Source organism: Osmerus eperlanus, chromosome 20 (genome assembly GCF_963692335.1).
Source record: "Osmerus eperlanus chromosome 20, fOsmEpe2.1, whole genome shotgun sequence".
Lineage (NCBI taxonomy): Eukaryota > Metazoa > Chordata > Actinopteri > Osmeriformes > Osmeridae > Osmerus > Osmerus eperlanus.
In genome coordinates, this window is record NC_085037.1 from 4,608,322 (window position 1) to 4,626,384 (window position 18,063).

An 18,063-nucleotide genomic window follows, 5' to 3' on the forward strand; every position below is an offset into this window, starting at 1 on the left:
GTGAACATATCCAACGACAGTGTACTCAGCTCCTACAGCCCTGCCAGCCTCCACGACGGGGACAAGTTCTACCTACCTGTGAGTACACCAGGACACCAGGACACCAGGACCTCAGAGCGCAAAAACAACAAGAATATTATCCATGTGTGTTTCTCTTATTTGAGGTCAAAGTCATCACCGAGTCTCGTATCATTTTACTTTCCAAATAAATCCTAATGAATTTACAACGGTTATTTCATCTGTTTGAGTGGACGGCTGCTGGCACAGGTTGAATTTGATAGCCAGTTAGTTACAGTCTGATATGTGAGTGAAATAACCGCCTCAACAGCAGCGGCTGCTGACCCACAGAGACAGTGCTGGTGTGAATCTGTCATTGTGACACTGACACCTTTGGAAGTCTCCCTGGACCAAATCCAATCAAAGCAGCCTTAGCAATGTTTGCATGTGTCTTTAGTGCTCTGCGATGTGCACAGACATCTGGTCCTCCGCTGAGAAGGGCATCCATGCTGGCAGTCCAGATTCTTTGTTACGAACTCTGTCTAGGATTGTTTTTAGGTGTTTTTAATTGTTTTTAGGCACACCAGACTGTGTCAGAGCTACCATGCATGAACAGGCCCAGTTTACGTAATGTCACAATACATTTCCAATGACAGAAAGGTCTGGAATATGAATATTGCTACATTGGATACAGTCTGATATCCATTCTGTGGCCAATCACCAGGGTCCTGTTTTTCCTTAGACTTGTTTTTATTCTGACAAAACAGTCACTGCAATTTTTCTGCAGTCTTGCATGACAAGTTACCACGCAATATTAATTCCCAATGGATTCATCACACATCTGCAACAGTATGGTCTCTGTGTCGAAAACAAAAACAGGTCTGTCCTCCAATTTATACAGTATATAAAAGAAGTGGAACCGGTTTTATCATGTGCCACGAAGCCCAGACTGGTGGACACTCAGCTGCCTGTCTGGTTGGAATAAAAACATAAATATTTCATCCTTCTCTTACCACGTATTAGGATGTCAATGCCTGAAGTTTTCCTCCTAGTTCTGTCAGGGCCTTTGTCCTTTTTCTTGTCAGTTCCCTTCACTGTGGCTCATCTCGGCTTTGCTTTCCTTATCACCGTTATCTAAGAGTCTAGAGACCATTAGTGTTTACCTCAGTGTGTCTTACAGCCGCGCTCCTAATGGTCAGGTCTGATGCCTGTTTTATTTTTTTACAAGATGTTAAACTCAGCAGACGCAGACCTGTAGCTTTCACTGGGCAATACGTATGCTGTGTGGGATGTTTTTCAGCAGCGTGCAGCTGGCGGAACTGATGTTACGGCTCACCAGTGCATACATAAAGTGATGCATGGTCAACAGATTTGAGAACAGAGCATTTCTGCTTAGGTCTTCACCTTTGGATGTTTCGCCTGAAGTTTAATGATGCCCTATAGCCTTGTATATGGGCCATTGTTCATTTGTTGTTTGCATAGGTCAAATCAGTGTCTATTTGGAGGTAAATCACTCTTTCTCTTTGTCTCCCTCTCTTTCTCTCAGTATTTCATCTACTGTTGCATCCTGGGCTTGGTGTCATGCTCTGTGTTTCTAAGGATAAACTACGAGCTGAAGATGGTGGTTATGCTTGTTGCCGTGGTGATCTACAATGTCATAATCCTCCAGACGCATGCCCCCCTGCTGGATGGATATAGTACTGCACTGTACCGAACACAGTCTGTCGATAGGTACACACGCACACACACGTCTCAAACGTACGATATGTCTCTCTATTCCTTCATGAATGAAATGATAGACCATGAGGCATAGTCTTTAGAGAAATGTCTGACTGTGCAAGCAATATTTCTTCTAGCCGTCAATCAAGCTTCTGGTATGGAGCTCTTGGTTGGTGGGGTAATTGTTATAAGGATTATGATTGGCAGACAGAGATATTGAGCTTGGTGTTGATAGAGTACAATGGATTTTTCAGATGTGAGTGACAGATGGTGAGAACCAACAGTCTGGACACTTTTGTTCCATACTGATGAGGTTATTCCATCTTCTGAGAGTTCCACAGCTGGGGACAGAGCTGATTGACTTTTTCTTTCCTTCTTTCCTTCTTTCTTTCCTTCTTTCTTTCTTTCTCTCCTAGGCCTGGGGTTCTGAAGGACCTGAAGACCATGGGTTCTGTGTCTCTCTTTATTTTCTTCATCACTCTCCTGGTGTTAGCCAGGCAGGTTAGTCTCCTCCAAGTTAGAAACATGTACACCAAAGAATGCTGGGTTATTGAGCCTATTGGGTCATTTTGTTGGGTTCTTTCTGTGGTTGTTTTTGTGCAGCCCAGCCGCTGGGTCAGTGGCTGGATCATTCTCGGTGACACTGCGGTCCTCATCCTCTCTTCTACTACCATGTCACCTGGTACCTCACTTTAAACCAGCTGCTGGTTTACCTGTGGCATTTGAACATCATTTTGGCAACGAGTGGTCTTTATGACTGCTCTCCTGTACAGCAGGGACCACGTGCATCGGCAGGGGCAAATGATCATTGATGTGCAACCATGCATGCAATTGTTTTAACTACTTTGGATAAGGCATACATATCCAAGTTATTTTATGTACAGTCTATTTAATTACATTTCTGCGGATTTAACTGTCTCATGTATTAAGTTATCCATTCATGAGGTAAAATGACCCATCATTATGGTCATTATGAACCAATATTTTGGTTATATGATCAACCCAATTTGATGGGTTAGACTAACCCAGCGTGTGTTGGGTTTTACCAACCACCCAATTTGGATGGTTTTCAACCCAGCATTTTTTGTGCGTGTATGCAACACACACATGCATGCACACAGGCAAACACACACACCAGACACACCCACACACACCCAGACACACATCCAGATACACATACTCCTTTTTACGTCACTATGTTGTAAGTGCTGCAGCGGCTTGGCTGACAACTCCATCTAGGTTCCATCTGCTTCGACATTCCAATGCCTAGCATACTTTTAACAGACACATCATGATGTTTAATGCATGTAGCCCTCCCATGCCTCCCTCCAGCTGAGCAGCTAGACCAACCAGGCCACTCATACTGCTGTTCTCCCCACTCTACTCCACTCTCCATCTGGCCAAACAGGCCTACTTAGAGTGAACCAACGTCCGCTGACACAGATACAGATGGAGAGAGAGAGAGAGAGAGAGAGAGAGAGAGAGAGAGAGAGAGAGAGAGAGAGAGAGAGAGAGAGAGAGAGAGAGAGAGAGAGAGAGAGAGAGAGAGAGAGAGAGAGAGAGAGAGAGAGAGAGAGAGAGAGAGAGAGAGAGAGAGAAAGAATGGGGGAGGAAGAGAGGGAGAGAGAGAGAGAGAGAGAGAGAGAGAGTGAGAGAGAGAGAGAGAGAGAGAGAGAGAGAGAGAGAGAGAGAGAGAGAGAGAGAGAGAGAGAGAGAGAGAGAGAGAGAGCATCTCTTCTGGGTATCATCCATCAAGCCTGTCCAGAAGCAGATGTGCAGGACAGGATTGGGGTCCCCCCGGACGTGAACACAGTCTCAAACTGTACCCAGTGTCAGAATACTGGGTCACCATTATCAGGTGACACACCAGGTGTGTGTGTCGGCAGGGGTGGGGGGAGGTTGTTATGTTTGTGGTGTGGTTTTGAGCTGCAGATTTTGTAGGGTTCCAAAAGTTTGTGGAAAAGTATGAATCTTTTATCATCGACAAGCAACTCATTAAAAAAAGTTATAGTTTGTTGTAGATATTCCAGGCTTTATGTAGGGAAGTATAACTGTAGTGCTGTTTATTATAAGTTAAGCAGCTATGCAGTAACCCATTTTCTCTGCCTACTAATTGGGTGTGTTGAGATGGAGCAGGTCAGTACAGTATTTGTAGAAAGAGGCGGCTATGAGGTAGCAGTATATGAGCCAACACTCTGAGATAATTAATCCCTGGTGAATGTATTTTCCAAACGGCAGGCTACAATTGGTTTGGCTTAAATGTTTGAATGTTTTCTCAGCCACTTTTCCCTCACGAAATGATAGGAAATAATAGCACCGGAAACTTCTCATTAATGGTCAGGAAAGACCTGCCCTAACCGTCCTTTTTAGGTCTGCATCATCATTCCAGAATAGGTCCTTCAGTCTCCTTAGACGTGGGGACCACAGTATCAATATCCCACTGGACACAGAAAGCTTGCTATGAGCATAGCACTACACACTGATGGGCGATGCATGAAACACACACACTCAGACACACACTCTCTCTCACACACACACACACACATTTGCAGGCACCAGCCCACATGTTGCCAGGACCTCTGACACAGAGGTAGTGTGATCTACTCCAGTTGAATCTAGCTATATTCAATCTAACACACACATACACACACCAACCCCTGTGGTGCTTTGACCTCCATAGATGAGTCTTGCTGACATATTTAGATGTGTTTAGAATCTCCCTAGGCATGAATAACCAATCAACAACGAGCCTATCTTTTATGCAAAACAGGCTGCCTGCTTACCATTTCCTAGAGCTATGTGAGCGTAGTGCATTGTGATTTTCTGTTGTCTTCTTATTAGGAAGTAGATTTTCCCATGAATACCAAACACACTTCATGGGGTCAGTCAGTTTGATTTAGCTCAAGATGTTTAGAACCTTCAATCCTGAGGACATGAAGAGCGAAGGCTGTGAGAAACAATTATATGAAGAAGAATGGTCCAAATCATCACATTTCTGGGAATCCAAGGTGGAGGGAGAGCAGACGGGATTCAGCCTGAGGAAAGCCATGACTTTCCAAAGGAAAACAAAACCAGTTGTTTTGTATAACTTCATGACCTACGATATGGAGAAGTGTGCTTTCACCATTCCATAGAGCTTTGATTGTGCCAGAATTAATTAAACAGCATTACAGTTAATCCCATTTTAATTTACTTGCTTGGTGCTTAAAAACAAATGCCACTCCTTGCTTGATATAAAAAAGAAATGTCGTCATTTACTAATGAATCATCAAACTGAACTGTTCAGGCGTTTTGGCTTTCCAACTTTGCTTAAAACCACTACTCAGTCTTTTTCCAGGGTCCACTGCAGGGTTCAAATGACAAAGGTATCTTTTTTACTTTGTCCTCCTTTAACAGAATGAATATTACTGTAGGTTAGACTTCCTCTGGAGAGACAAGTTCAAGAGGGAGTGCGAGGAGATTGAGACCATGGAGAATCTTAACAGGGTGCTATTGGAGAACGTTCTACCGGCCCATGTTGCAGAACACTTTCTGGGACGGAACTGGAAAAACGAGGTAAGTCACCACAGTGGCTAAAAGCACTACATTCTTTTTTTTATTAATTTAGCAGATGCTTTCATCCAAAGTGGCGTACACATAGTGCATGTCAAAGGTACAGCAGAAAATCAAGGAGCAGAAGTGCATGGTTCGAACAGTATTTCGGTGGTCAGAGTCGAGGAGCTGATCTGTATTTACTAAGCACGGTGCAAAGTGAACCCATCTCGGCTGCGGTGAACAATAATGCAACCTCAAGCACCAGAACCTTGAACTAGAAACTGCCGAGCTCGAAACAGTATTGACCTGTGGATACATTCTTGCTCTCTTGACAGGACCTGTACCATCAGTCCTACGAGTCGGTGTGTGTGATGTTTGCGTCCATCCCTGACTTCAAAGAGTTCTACACTGAGTCAGACGTCAACAAGGAGGGCTTAGAGTGTCTCCGTCTGCTCAACGAGATCATAGCCGACTTTGACGAGGTGCCGTGTTCAATCCTCCGGTCCACGGCGTGTGTGTGACCTGTGTTTAGCTTTATGAGTATACAACATGTCTTTTCATACCCTGTGATGTTTTGCCTGTGTCCAGTTGTTGTCCAAGCCCAAGTTTAGCGGTGTGGAGAAGATCAAGACCATTGGCAGCACCTATATGGCCGCCACTGGCCTGAACGCAACTCCAGGACCTGAATACACACAGGTACGAGGCGCTCAATGTGTAAAGCTGGTCACACGCAAACATTTTAAGTCATGTTTTGCCTGATTTATTTTTTATATATCTCTGTCTCTATTTCTCAGGAGCATGACAGACAGTACATGCACATCGGCACCATGGTGGAGTTTGCGTTTGCCCTGGTCGGAAAGCTGGATGTCATAAACAGACATTCCTTTAACGATTTCCGACTTAGAGTCGGTAAGGAGAGAAGGGTTGTCTGTGTATGGGATAAGATCTGGAGTCCAGTGTTTCTGCATTTGTGTGAGAGATGAAAGGAAGCAATGAATTAACCTTCTCTCCTTCTTCCTGGTAAGGAATCAACCACGGGCCGGTGATTGCGGGGGTGATCGGCGCTCAGAAACCTCAGTATGACATCTGGGGGAACAGTGTGAATGTAGCCAGTAGGATGGAGAGCACAGGGGTACTGGGGAAAATACAGGTAGGATCAAGGTGTCAGTCACTCTGTCTCTTCCTCGTGACAAACCCCTTCTTCCTTCACCAGGTGCGAGACATCTCATTTCATTTTCTCAAGCAATTATCAAGTATCCCCACACTGGCGCCGTAGCGTTTCGATGTACTTTTGTCCGCCATGTAGTGGGTGATGTTGAAAACGCCATCTCCCACCTTTCCTCCTTTGGCCTACAGGTTACGGAGGAGACGAGTCGCATCTTGTCGACGCTGGGGTACATGTGTTCGTGTCGAGGCATCATCAACGTGAAGGGCAAGGGAGAGCTTAAAACCTATTTTGTTCATACAGAGATGACCAGGTCTCTGTCCCAGGGGACTGTGATGCCTTGAACATGTGGCTGACGCACACACACGGACACACACACACAAACATTCACACCAGATGAACATACGACATGCAGACACGTACACACGCACAGACTTGACGATGTAAACACACGGGCTAGGCTGTACATCTGATCCACCTTCGACAGGCTGTCTTGGCTTCAAAGGCCACCGCATCATCCGAGCCTTCAGAGAGAGGTGGCCAGCTGCTGTACATCCAGCATCCTCTCTCCCTCGCTGCCCACAGTAGAGCAGCATCCTCTCTCCCTCGCTGCCCACAGTAGAGCAGCATCCTCTCTCCCTCGCTGCCCACAGTAGAGCAGCATCCTCTCCCCCCCGCTGCCCACAGTAGAGCAGCATCCTCTCTCCCTCGCTGCCCACAGTAGAGCAGCATCCTCTCTCCCTCGCTGCCCACAGTAGAGCAGCATCCTCTCTCCCTCGCTGCCCACAGTAGAGCAGCATCCTTTCCCCCCTTCGCTGCCCACAGTAGAGCAGCATCCTCTCTCCCTCGCTGCCCACAGTAGAGCAGCATCCTCTCTCCCTCGCTGCCCACAGTAGAGCAGAAGTGTCCAGCCGCAGTCTTATTAGTGGTGTTCATACTTTGCAATGTGTCACTATGAGGAGCAAAGACCAAATAGCTCAAGCCAGTTAACTCCGCAGCTCTTAAAGTCTGCAGTGGGCCACCCATGCAGTCGAGCCTGTGCGAGTTCATTAGCTGCCCGAGTGGTGCAGTGCAGAGCCGTATAGATCTGCAGGCTGAGTGAGCACATCAGAATGTTTATTGCTGCCTTGTTGGCACCAAAAGGCTGTTCCATTTATTCAAAATGGAAATTAGAATAGTTATGGTCATGGAGTGTCCAGTGCCAACAAGGACGATAGTTTGCCAAACTCTAATGATATTTATAGCCGTGGTGCTGTGTCTTTCTCACTCAACAAGCCGTGGGAGTAAAGCAGAAGATTTCAAGGAAAACTTGGACTTTTTTATGAACATGAAATCAACGGGAACTCATCTGAATGTTTTGATGCCATTAAACCTTTCGTATCCATTAAACATTTGTATATAAATGGATGTTCTATGAGTCTGTGTCCTGGTGCCTTTGTGGAGGACTGTGAATAGCGCCAAGTTTCAACACAGGAAGAAGGTTTTATAGAGTACTGTATTTGTTAGAAACATATAGGCCAAATGTCATTTACAATTCCTGCATGTTTCGGCATTCTTTTAAATAAATATTAGATAATATACTTTGTAATAAAATATACGTCATTTATAGTGCTTTAAATGGTCCTATCTGTCTCCCATTAACATTTAACTTTACACGCCATTGCACGTAAGCTTTGACTAACACATGCTCTCCTCCGAATGATCCCACTGACTAAATCAACATATGGACTTCCCATAGAAGAGGTGAGTTTTAAACGGGTACAACTGATCCATAACCCTCCTCAACTGATCGAGAGATCCCATTTTTCCTGAAGAATTCTGCTCGTATGAGTTCCCCACGGGCATATTGTCTGCATGGTTTGTAGAGGGAAGGGGGCAAACGCCTTCCGTACTCTGAGGAAGACAGCACCGGCGCTGGTCTGGTGGATTCCTGAGAGCCAAACAGAGAGACAGAGAGAGAGAGGAGGGGAAGAAGATGAGGGAGGGGGGGCATGGATGATATCCTTCCATTTCTGTCAGAACCCATCCCAGATGAACACTTTCTTTTTTTAGATCTTTAAACCTGAGAATATATAGATGTCTTCAATTTCATATTCGGTCGGGATTTAATCAAGATGAATCCCACCCACCCCCCCACCCCCCGTTCACAGTTATGAGCTGTCATTCACCCCAGCATTACCCTGGCAGAGGTAACAATTACCTGTAATTAAAACTCGAGCTACGCATGTGCCTACTTGTTTATCTCCCTTCTTCCCTTTCAGTGACCCAGAAACTCACTTTTAGCTAGTCCCCTCCTGACAAGTATAATTACACTGGCTTAGCCTACTTCCAGTCGTCAGGCAAGGAGTCCACCTGAATTAGTGTTAACAATCCCCATTGGCAAACACTGACATCCATCTGCTAGTTACAGCTGTTAACTCCCACAGCCATGGTATGCACCTACTCACCTGTCTGCTCCTGAAGTACTGGATCCTCCTCACACAAGCTAAGGCTGATGTGTATTGCATGATGTTGTTCGTTAACTTGAAAGATTTTGTTGATGTTTTGCTCAGGGCACAGTAAGATCTTCTAAAACACATACACCAAGTTTCCCCGACATGGATTAAGCCCAGTCCTCGACTATAAACCTTTTCAATGGAGATCTTCTTAGAATTTTGCTCTTATTTAAGGACTAGGCTTAATCCATGTCTAGGAACTGGGCCATAGTCTACCAATAACGAATACAGTTTGAATAATTGTAAAGCAAGTGCCTTCACCTGAACTACAATAAAGGTCATGCAAACCTGCACGGAGGTTATGGCCAATTCGTCATTCTGTATACTTTATACTACTGTAATACCTCACTGTAAAAGTCCAACCCTCTGCCTTTGAAGTGTTGTCTGTCGTCCCGGTACAGTTTGTTATCATAGCCCTCAGCCCGCCGGTACAAGCAGTCGTACGCAGTGATCTCTTGGGTCTGTGACTGTGTGTAAACAGATTGGACTGTAGAAGGGTCTACTTATAGTGGTTGTACACGAATTTAATCGCGATCTTAAATTAAGACACATAGACACTTAGAAACTAAGGTTTGAATAGGCCTAATGGATTTTCTATCACATCCGCTACTGTACAGTAGTCTAGCTAGCTAGAACTAGCTAGTTACGCAATATCGAATACTGCATACTGTACCTTGGATTCACAATTAAAGTAGGTTGTTTCTTTTGACTCTGCTCTTCTTGATGGAATGTAACTATAAACGGATACAATCGAAATGGGTTTTGTTTTTGCCTCTTGGAAAACATCCATTTTGTCAAATAAACGGTTAATGATTAATTAGGTTGACAGCAGTAGCTAGCTCTAGCACTAATGTTTGGAAATAGAACTAACTGTAGCACCTGTGGTTGCTATGATACGAAAGCAGCTGTGTTAGACCTGCTACCGCATTCTTGACATGACTGTAAACTTGCTTATTGAGAAACTTGTTGAGAAACTTGTTGAGAAACTTGTTGAGAAACTTATTGAGAAACTTATTGAGAAACTTATTGAGAATCTTTGAAACCGTTTCTGGAAACCATGTTTATGTCGGTCACTCATTTGCTCGAATAACACCCGTGACCTTCAGATACTCTCCTTTAGCCCTAATCACTTTAGTGGGCAACACTGCAATAAACAGACTAATGGAGAGGGTGCTCCCATACATATTCTCTCTGATTGCTTTTCCCAGATATGTCTGTGTTGACAACTCCACTTTGATTGCATTAGTCCTCTTCCGCTGTTCCTGAGCTGTGTGAATGATTTAAATTGTAAGCCTTTGTAGTGACTCATCTGCCCAATCCAACCCTCTCATCCACTCCATTATCTTTCAGAGGTGTCCAGGCCTATAAAAAAAATAAACAAGCAGGAGGACAATGAAATGCCAGAGATCACAATTGAATGCAGGTGCATTGTATACTCTTTATCTCTCTCTCTCACACACACACACACACACACAGTGCTGGGCCTATGGGTGCAAGCTGAGCTGTCCATACTATCACAGTCATGTTTTCAAACCCTCTGTAGAATCATTAGTTGTGTCGCTGTTCCCATGGCCAGGCCCTCAAGGATAGCATAGATTTCCCAGAGCTACATCGATACTATTACCCACGCTGTCACTCTCTTTTCAGTGGGCCGCTGGTGGGACTGAGTTTGACAACCGTGTGTGTGTGTGTGTGTGCGTATGTGTGCGTGTGTCTGCGTGCGCGTTCATGCCCCCCTCCATTCTCTCCCTCCCTTCATCACCTGCTGTTTTTTCTTTTTTTCTGCCACCACATAATTACAGAGGAACAGCAGGAGAAAGGCCTATAAAAAACACCCCACGCTGAGCTGTGAGCATGCCAGAAGCACAGTATAATGCAGACCTTTGGTATTGAGAGACAGAGAAAAATTCCCACTGGTGTGGGAAGGACAGTCCATAAGGCAGCTATATTGTATTTTAAAGGACACGTCTATCCTTTTTTGTTTGTGAATAAAGAACTGGCAATGGAACAAAGATGAACTTCCATGCAACTAAACCCCTTGAGACCATAACAGCAGAAGATTCAGCCCAGTCAGGTGGCTGAGCGGTGAGGGAATCGGGCTAGTAATCCGAAGGTTGCCTGTTCGATTCCCGGTCATGCCAATTGATGTTGTGTCCCTGGGCAAGGCACTTCACCATACTTGCCTCGGGGGGAATGTCCCTGTACTTACTGTCAGTCGCTCTGGATAAGAGCGTCTGCTAAATGACTAAATGCAAATGCAGACACAAGTGATCTTGAGCTCAACCTAGCCTAGAAGTTTGTGAAGCACAGCACATACACAAGATGGAAAGAGAGATGAAGACAAACTTTAGATGGAATAGGATGAAATGGTTAAAGTAAAGAGGGTGAGGGAGACAAAGTGAGAGAAGCAGAAACTGTTTGCTTTCATTTGTTTGAAGGTTTATTGTTGGTCATCTTGAAGCCAGTGGTAGGCCTAATTCAGTTAAGAGGCTGACATTTGAGAGTTAGGTATTGATATTTGGTTAGTGTCTCTGTGGGGATGAGATACCTGGGGGTGCATGCAGGTCATCCAGTCCTCTGCTGTCAAGACCATCAATGTATTTGGTGTGACATGGTGAACAGAGAGAGCAAGAGAGCAGAGGATTGCACATAACAGAGAGACAAGGACAAGGACAAATTATAAAAACACATTCCGTTGTTGTACCATCAACTTTGACCTGCATTACAGCAGATGTTTACAATATTTCAAAACAGTGATTGAATGAGAAGGTGCTAGTCTGGAAGAAGGTTGTTCTAGCTGTGGTTAGACTGCCCTCTGCTGGCTATTATCCTGTAGACCTTTAGGGCTGTTTTACTGTCCAGTAGCTTGTTCTTGCTAACAAAAACATCTGTTGAATTGTGGCAAGGGTGTTTGTTGTTGACAGTCGGTCACAATCAACATGACAAGATATATGGTGGATGAAGAATGGCAAGGTTTTTCTTTCTCTCATTGATTGGATGCCATAACCCAGTAAGACTGGTATTGATTATAATCCATTCCTTATTCATTAGCTAAATATGTTTGGTCTTTTTGTAATTTAGTGTTTACATTTTGAATATAATATACTGTACATCCATTATGATAAATGGCAAGAATTATAGGTACATGCTGCTACAACATTTCCTAGAACAGAAATTAAGTGATCAAACTGAGGACATTTTGACAGCAAATATGCAAAGGGGATAATAGACTAAGATCAAACCTTCATGATTAATCTATTACACTAAAAGGTCAAATTTGCATTTTGAGTTCCATTTATAATGCCCATTATAATGCCACCAACCAATCTACAAATTAATTAAATCACCACTTAGGTTCTAGTTTTGGGACAACTCCACGTTGGCCAGAGAGAGAGAGAGGGGGAGAGAGAGAGAGAGAGAGAGAGAGAGAGAGAGAGAGAGAGAGAGAGAGAGAGAGAGAGAGAGAGAGAGAGAGAGAGAATCCAGTTTGTATTACCAAAATGACCCTGGCGTTAGGATCTATCCTGGCTTCCAACGAGAATAATCAACCCCCAAGGCAGACATCAGTCAGCTACTTACAGTACACACACATTCAAAACAATGGAGATTTCCGATGGTTAAAAATGAGCCATTCACATGCTACAGTTTGCTGTTGTGTATCTGTGAGCAAATGACATTGAACAAGTGACTCAACAAATCTGTGTTAATTCATAATGTACGTTTTGTCGCCATTCAATTCTAATATAGTCCTATAGAGGGCACTATAAAGCCAATTAAATTCACAGTCACATGTGGGCTACTCCAAATTATAGCCTATTCCTCGGAGAACTCAAAGACTAATTTCCAAAACTTCTCTATGGTCTCACTATTGACCAAATATGTTTTGTCATCCTGAATAAATTTAGTGTAAAATAGACACGGTTAAATAGCTTTTCCCTGATGTAGAATAATAAACATCGACCAGTTATTACTTACAGTTTTTTGTAAAAAATGTTGCTCACCTTTAGACATGGCAGTGGTTAAAGTCAATTATGATGTGTCACAAATAGCCTCTGCTTAATGTAAGGATTATATCGATGATTAGAAGGTTAGATTGTTGTTAGGCCTACATGAATAGATATTTTGCTTGAACTGAAAATAGCTGATTCTGAACATAAGAATTACACATTCTGATGTGTTTTTTCTCAATCCAAATTAACTCCAATTGTCGGACCCATACACTTAGGCTAACTGTCTTCGCCGTGTTTGTCATTTCATGATTACCTAGGATACTCGTTTCCGAACGTTTACGGAGATTCACCGAACGGCGACCCAGCCCCTCCCGTGCCCCACTGCCCCCTCCCGTCTACAGCTACTCTCCTTTCGGTTCCTCTCGGAGGAAGCACCGGCGGCCGGCTGTTCATTTGTATTACCCAAGATGGAGGTTTGCTGATGGCTCTTACATGTAGGAGAGATTCTATCCGTTCGTGTGTCTTTGCTGACGATTTTATTTGGACAGAACAAATATTGGTCGTCCTGACACACTGAGAGGAATACAGATCTACATTGGGAATTTGGCTCCCATTCCAGGTTGGCAACCATGAGCTCTGGGGAAGGAGCGGAGGACCCGTCAAAGGACGCTGCCGACATAACGGCGTTCTTTAAGACTGGTAAGCCCAAAAACGAGAGGGTACTATCGGACGGAGCAGTGTAAAGAGAGCCGCTCCCGTCAGGCAACTTGAGGGACATTGTTCCATACTGGCAGTCTTTCCAACCATACAGCAGGGTGGGGAATATTTTTTCCCTATCTAAACATTTTGACTACTGTCGTCAGTGTTGGTGGCACATGACAATGGATCTCAAATAAGTCAGTGGGTTATTATGCGAAAATAATGGTGAGGTGTAAACCATCGAGCATTTAATACCAAGACAGTCAATCTGTAACTAGCTAGCTCTGCTATTTAGCATTAGCTAGCTAGTCATTTTAAGTCTAGCAATCACGACGCTTGGTAGCCAACCATAAATCTGGAAGCTAGCACTTGTTAGCCACAATGCATGGCTGTATTTAACACTCAAAACCATTCCTTTGAATCTATATACGGACTATTAGCGTGTCTACTATCGATCGGCATATTCTGTAAAATAACTGCTCATCATTTATAAACGACAGATAAACTTGCAATGTTACCACAACCGAGTTAGCTAGCGCACGCTAAAGACTAGGGAGTAAGGCGTTCGTTTTGGTTTGCAATGGGTGATGAGTCGTCACATGACCAACTCGGATTACGAGGTTGGTTGGACTCAATCGAATAGCAGTTATTGAGCTATTAACCTTCTTTTATCTCCACACGACTTTGTTTTGATCAAGTCTGAGCCAGTGTCGTAATTTTCCAGTTTGCACATTGTAGTACCCTTGTTAGGTATTCTGAATGGTAAATACGTATTATTTCGTTGGAAATGACATAGTATAAAGTCCACAAAGATAGCTAATTTGAACGTCAATTCTTATGTGATTCTTGGGGATGCGCCGCGGGGCAGCATCAGCTGCCCAAACGAGGAGAAACGATTCAGCCATCCAGAATGGACTACCAAACCAGCAAGCTAGTGCTAAATATCGAAAATCGTGTTAGTTCAGTCTTCTTCCCACTGTCAGGTTGCATGCTTAGTTAACATTCATGGAACAAATATGATTTGATCAGTGTCTCGAATTACATTTATGGGTAGTAATTGGTAGCCAAAAAAGCATAGCCTACTATGTAAATAATACCATGTCGTGGCATGCATCGCTGCCTGGGTGTGCACATCACAGGATTGCTTTAGCATTAATAGCTAGTAGTGTGCTTTTTCGCAAGCTAATGTGGTCCAATGGTATGTTTTACACGAAATATTCGGTGCATTATGCTGAGCAGTGCCAAGATAGTGGTGCTAAAATATACATTTATTAATATACCATCTACACATTAAGTGATTTATGTTTTACTGCATTTTCCATGCAACGATATTGGCCCTCTAGTTGGCTTTCGTGTGAGAATTACGTGCTCCCTCCATCAAGGCATAATGCATTGACTGGTAGAAAGAAATGCTTACATTTTACTTTGCATATCTAGCCTAATTGCAACCATTCATCCATAATATTCCGAATAGCAGTTAGGAAGAGGTCATTCAGTGCATTATAACTTGATAGATTATTTTGCATTGAAACATAAACAACTTTTGATAAATCAGTTGATTTATCAAATCATTTAAATGTTAGCCTAGCAGAAGTCAGGAAAAGATGAGTTGATTTGGTAACGTTAGTTGAGCATCCTGACAGTGGGCAGGGTCAGGATTACCAAGATACTTCACTTCAGGGTAGAGAAAGGAGAGGTATTGGGGAAAGAAACCTTTTCTAGAGATCCCCCCTCCTGCTTCATCTCCACTGGCCTAGCCTGTGGGCCTCAGTCGAGATGATAACCCGGGGGGAAGTGCTACATCCGCATTATTTCTGCTGCCGAGGCCAGGTCATCTGTGATGGCCTACTTCTGCGTATCTCCTTCTGCGGAAGCTCTCAAGTCACAATCTATGGACCTCAACCACTAAAACTCTTAACCCTTGTGCTGCCTTCGGGTCACATGACCCAAAGGTTCATAACGAACCACCGTTGTGTTTACCCAATTTTACCCAATACAAAAAAAAAAAAAAATTATTTTCTTTTAACCATTGCAATGTGGGGGGTCTGAGACAGCCCGACAGTTAAAAGAAAATGCTTCACTTTGTTTTTGTAGGAGGTAAATCTGTCGCAATACGACGGTGGGTCACAATGACTGATGGGTCAGAATGACCCGAAGATAACACAAGGGTTAAGTAGCCATACCAAACCATAGAAAACATAATGGGCTCATACGTGTCCATTTTCTTTAATGGTCATAGCATAGTTCCACATTGGATATTTTCTAATGAGTTGGTTTGAAGTATGAGTACCGGTGCTGGACTATTAGGGGATGTTGCCCCCCCCCCCGAGAGTCTGGAAAGAGGATGGATGCCCTGTTGTCATGGTGTGTGACAGAACTGTGATTGACAAGGGCAGTTCAATCACGATATGAATGATCAGAGCAGACCCGGGCCTCATTCAGTCCCCTGTCTCAGGTCTGCGCCACCACAGAAATAAACCGCAGTGACACAAGCATTACCACAGTGGAGAACCAGTCAAGATGGATGCTATGCTAAGAGTTTGCTGCTAGAGGTCTATGTGTAGTATGTTGTTCCTACAACAGCAGGCAGGAGTACTCGAGGTAAGTGGAGTCGTACACTAGTGATAATTGAGCCCCTTCTCTTTTTGTCCTGTTGACTTCCTCCCAGCTGAGCTCCCTATCCTGTTAAAACACGCTCAGTTCGGATTGTTTTTAGCCACAGGCTATGCTTTTCTCTCCTTTTCATCTTTTTTTTTCTTTTTCTCTGGCTCTGTCTTCACCTCACACTGGTCTGTCTTCCTCTGCCCCCCCCCCCTCTCTCTCTCTCTCTCTCTCTCTACTTCTCTCTCTCTCTCTCTCTACTTCTCTGTCGGGCCTAACACAGGAATGGAGAGCTCTGTAGTGACTTGTTCATCCTCACATTTACAAGCTAGCACAGTAAACATAGGCCTGGGCCTCACTTATGACAGACATTGGTCACAGTCCAGAAAATCACAGTGTTCTCTTCATCTCTTCTTTTTTTGTCTTTTTTTTTTTGTTTGTGAAAAGAATTTGGCAATTGTGTTGTAGGTAATCTGCCTAGCGTGGTGAGCAGATTTGGCCACTGTGGCTTCAATCCGAAAACACCAACTATGACATCCAGCCATCATTAAACATTTCCCCGACCGCCATGTTGGTGGTCTCAGTTCAGCGTGGACCAATGACAGTCAGGAAAACAAACCGTCAGAGGGGAGGACCTGCGATCCAAAGATACTCATGAATGGATGAATGGAATGCTGCAAGGCAACAACATGGCGTCCAGCTCTAGAGTTGGCTTGGCCAGACTTCCTTTCTGTCTAAATGGTCTCTCCTCCCGTCCCAACGTGTGTGTGTGTGTGTGCGCGCGCGCGCGTGTGTGTGTGTGTGCGTGTAACCCGATCCAGAGCCAGAGTTCTGACTCAGGCCCATTGAGCCAGACTGCGTGGCCGGTGGTGTGCATGTCTGTCTGCAGGCCGGCTAGGCCAGGTCACACTAATGGCTATTGATCCCTAGATGGAGATGACTGATACAGGCCCCCCTCAACATAGGCTTCCTCTGGAAGACCTGCCAATTCACAACCACCGAGAGAGCAGGCTCGAGGCTTCAGAGGGAGGCTGCATGTTGGCTGGAATTCAATTTGTTCAAGTCATCCGTAAAAGGCCCATAGCATGCAAGCACACTGCCAGGCTATAGCATGCCAGTACACATCTGATGAGACGATAGTAACTGGAATCGCCCCCACACCCCCAAACATACTGTTGCGTTAAGGGTATATTAACCTGGAAGCACACTACATCTACAGGGCCTGTCCAGAACCACAGTTTAGCCCAGAGCTGGAGGCGATAGCTGTCCCTGGGATCCTACTCTAATATGCCTTTTCTAGTGGACTAAAGGTTGAGAGAGAGAGAGAGAGAGAGAGAGAGAGAGAGAGAGAGAGAGAGAGAGAGAGAGAGAGAGAGTGTGTGTTTAGTCTTGGATTTGGAGAGGCTCAGGCTAAATCTATCTGGCACTCAGACATCATGTGGTTAGCACAGGGGGTTCACCCTACAGTCAGTGCTCTTCTCTCACACACACACAGACACGCACACACACACCACATGCACACACACACCGACACGCACACACACACCACATGCACACACACACACACCACATGCACACACACACCACACGCACACACACACACACCACACACACACACACAACACACACACACAGCACACACACACCACATGCACACAGCCACGCCTTCTCTGTTGTGTGTTTTTCTTCTCCTTATCCCGTGTCTTTCCTTGTCTGTTTGATGTTGGAGGTCGAAGGTCATTCTGTCCATCTCCTCCCCAGTCTGCAAGTACTCTCCCCCCCCTCTCTCCCTCCATCTCCTGTCTCTTCCTCTCTTCCTTCCATCCTCCGTTTCTCGCTATCCCTTTCTCTTTTCTTTTTTTTCCGTCTTCAGGTAGAGAGAGGGGTATAAGGAGAGCCATTC

The 18,063-nt window shown here is 44.5% G+C and overlaps 3 protein-coding genes across 3 annotated transcripts in view; 2 read left to right on the forward strand and 1 right to left on the reverse strand.

Annotated features, from left to right (window-relative positions):
* adcy2b (adenylate cyclase 2b (brain)) overlaps positions 1 to 7,126 on the forward strand; it is a 14,802-nt gene extending 7,676 nt beyond the window's left edge. The window contains exons 3-11 of the mRNA XM_062446054.1: positions 1 to 78; positions 1,544 to 1,728; positions 2,133 to 2,217; positions 5,113 to 5,271; positions 5,586 to 5,732; positions 5,839 to 5,946; positions 6,045 to 6,159; positions 6,276 to 6,400; positions 6,607 to 7,126. The exon at positions 1 to 78 is cut by the window's left edge and continues 39 nt beyond it. Coding sequence (XP_062302038.1) covers positions 1 to 78; positions 1,544 to 1,728; positions 2,133 to 2,217; positions 5,113 to 5,271; positions 5,586 to 5,732; positions 5,839 to 5,946; positions 6,045 to 6,159; positions 6,276 to 6,400; positions 6,607 to 6,759 — 1,155 coding nt within the window. The 3' untranslated portion in view covers positions 6,760 to 7,126. The remainder of the gene's footprint in view (positions 79 to 1,543; positions 1,729 to 2,132; positions 2,218 to 5,112; positions 5,272 to 5,585; positions 5,733 to 5,838; positions 5,947 to 6,044; positions 6,160 to 6,275; positions 6,401 to 6,606) is intronic.
* Positions 7,127 to 7,717: 591 nt separating this feature from the next.
* Positions 7,718 to 9,759, reverse strand: cfap90 (cilia and flagella associated protein 90). Its single transcript, XM_062445747.1, has 3 exons — positions 9,584 to 9,759; positions 9,255 to 9,377; positions 7,718 to 8,345 (listed from the first exon to the last, which is right to left on the reverse strand). Exons 1-3 carry the CDS (start codon positions 9,698 to 9,700, stop codon positions 8,166 to 8,168), a joined length of 420 nt encoding a protein of 139 aa, XP_062301731.1. The 5' UTR covers positions 9,701 to 9,759; the 3' UTR covers positions 7,718 to 8,165.
* Positions 9,760 to 13,261: 3,502 nt separating this feature from the next.
* The window catches only part of LOC134006941 (triple functional domain protein-like), a 43,236-nt gene continuing 38,434 nt past the window's right edge, over positions 13,262 to 18,063 (forward strand). The window contains exon 1 of the mRNA XM_062446055.1: positions 13,262 to 13,559. Within this exon, the coding sequence (XP_062302039.1) occupies positions 13,490 to 13,559 (70 nt within the window). The 5' untranslated portion in view covers positions 13,262 to 13,489. The remainder of the gene's footprint in view (positions 13,560 to 18,063) is intronic.

What these genes read in the sequence shown, in the direction of transcription:
- cfap90 (XM_062445747.1), bottom strand. Translation starts at nt 9,700, where the DNA reads ATGGATGTTTTCCAAGAGGCAAAAACAAAACCCATTTCGATTGTATCC. An exon ending in ACTTTAATTGTGAATCCAAG is followed by an intron (nt 9,378 to 9,583) that starts GTACAGTATGCA and finishes GTTTACACACAG; the next exon opens with TCACAGACCCAAGAGATCAC. An exon ending in GGTTGGACTTTTACAGTGAG is followed by an intron (nt 8,346 to 9,254) that starts GTATTACAGTAG and finishes TTTGGCTCTCAG; the next exon opens with GAATCCACCAGACCAGCGCC.